This window comes from Denticeps clupeoides, chromosome 7, assembly GCF_900700375.1.
Source record: "Denticeps clupeoides chromosome 7, fDenClu1.1, whole genome shotgun sequence".
NCBI lineage: Eukaryota > Metazoa > Chordata > Actinopteri > Clupeiformes > Denticipitidae > Denticeps > Denticeps clupeoides.
Genome location: NC_041713.1, coordinates 21185280 through 21187120, shown reverse-complemented (window position 1 = coordinate 21187120; position 1841 = coordinate 21185280). Strand labels below are relative to the sequence as shown.

At 47.7% G+C, this 1841-nt stretch overlaps 1 protein-coding gene across 1 annotated transcript; it reads right to left on the bottom strand.

Annotated features, from left to right (window-relative positions):
- Nucleotides 1-380: 380 nt before the first annotated feature.
- chst1 (carbohydrate (keratan sulfate Gal-6) sulfotransferase 1) lies at nucleotides 381-1637 on the bottom strand. The gene has a single exon (XM_028987500.1). It carries the CDS (start codon nucleotides 1635-1637, stop codon nucleotides 381-383), a length of 1257 nt encoding a protein of 418 aa, XP_028843333.1.
- Between the last annotated feature and the right edge of the window lie 204 nt (nucleotides 1638-1841).

Below are 1841 nucleotides of genomic sequence, written 5' to 3'. Positions count from 1 at the left end.
CCAACCTGACCCATAACCCCAAAACCATCATACATACAACAATGGCGGATAGCACCTTGGTGGAAGCAGCTACAAGAAATCCTCTCTCTACGGTGCATATTTGTAATGAAATGCCCAGGCTGGTGGACAATGTCTAGTTTAACTCACTGAGGAGGAGAACTAGACGCCAAACAAGGAGAGCACTTTTGGTGATATAGATGTGAAGGGGAGGTGGAAACAGTGTTCGGGCTGTTCTCTGCATCTCCATGTGGACTCAAGTTTTTTAGAAATCAAAAACCCGTTTTACCATAAAAGCGTACTCATGCCTTACTGTAAATGTGACATGGAAATTAAGGCAGCTGTATAAATATATAAAAAATATTTGTACATCATTACCGTTGTTACAAAAATGGCACAAACATTTTGTCCTCAATGAGCGTGACAGACATATTTTTCAGCTCCTCAGAGGAATTGGCCAGCTTGTAGCCAAGGTCTTGTAAAATGTTCTGACACACTGTCTGAGTGTAATCAACAATGTCATAGGACAGGTTGAGCCTCCAGTGCTCAGCGTTGGCTGCTGAATCTCTCACGGTGCCAAATTTATGCTTGGCTGACAGCTTGTTACTCCCTCTGGTGTTGTTCTGTATCCAGTCAACCACATTCTTGTCCATGGGTGTGCCCAGGAAGTCATAAATCTCCCTGGTCTTCTGAAGCGGGTTGAGTGCCAAGTCTTCATACCTGACCAGCATGTACTTCCCTCTGAGCCATGAGGGCTGACTGAGGCCCATGGTCACAGAGTTGAAGAAGTCCTCACATACTGTGGTCAACTGGCTCAGATCAAGGTTGCTCGGCCTCTGGCCTGTGGCCCTCCAGATCCTCCAGAGATGGTAGGTGTCCCGGAAAGTCTCAGTCCTGGATGCCAGGATGCCCCGAGGATCCCTCACAAGCTGAATGATCTTCAGGTTCATTCGGGGATCTTCCACTAAGCCTTGGAGGTCCTCAACTTCAGGAATGCGCACTGTCTTGATGGCCACGTGCCTCCGCTCCCGACAGGCTTCAGAAGCAACTGTCAGGTTAAGGGACCCACACTTCTTGACACAGTCGCCCTCATTGATGTCAGCATCACTTGGGAGAAAGGCATCACACACTGGCAGTGAGCAAAGAGCCCTGCTGGCCCCACGACGGAATAGATCATCTGTGCTGTGATTGGTTGGCATGGGTTTGATGTAGCTCTCCAAAAAGTAGAGGTCACAGTTGTACAGGCTTCTCAAAAGGTCCCTGCTGGCACCCAACATCACACTGCGGTCTGCTGCATTCTGGCTGTGAGACAGTCGGGGGATGAGGGCAGTCTGGACATGATAAAGGGGCTCAAACAAGTAGAAGATGCCAAAGTGCTGGTTGAACAGCTGGCCAGCAAATGATGAGCCACTACGGGTGGTGGCAAGGATGAGAATATGAATTTTCCTGGAAACATTGTATCTGAAGTACGGGTAGTCATCGTGATCGAGCGATTCTGCCTCCTGTCCAAGGACACAGTTCAGGGGGGTTGGTATGGGACATATCTGAAGTGGCTTGGCTGTAAAAGTCCTAATTGCTGTGTACTGGATGGCAATGGAGGTTAGGGCAAAAAGAACCACAGCCTTCCAGGAACATTGCATGGCAGAACAATATCATTTAGATGCTGTAGTCCAATCTCTTGAGATCAGGAAATGTGCAGCTGAAAACAAGAATGAGAATAAGGTTATTATATGAAGGCAACCGTACTGTATATGGGTTATAAACTGCTGTGCACTGTACTGTAGTTGCTGTATTGCGGCAGAGCAAAGTGCATTACAAAAAGCCCGCCCAAAAAAGCAATACAG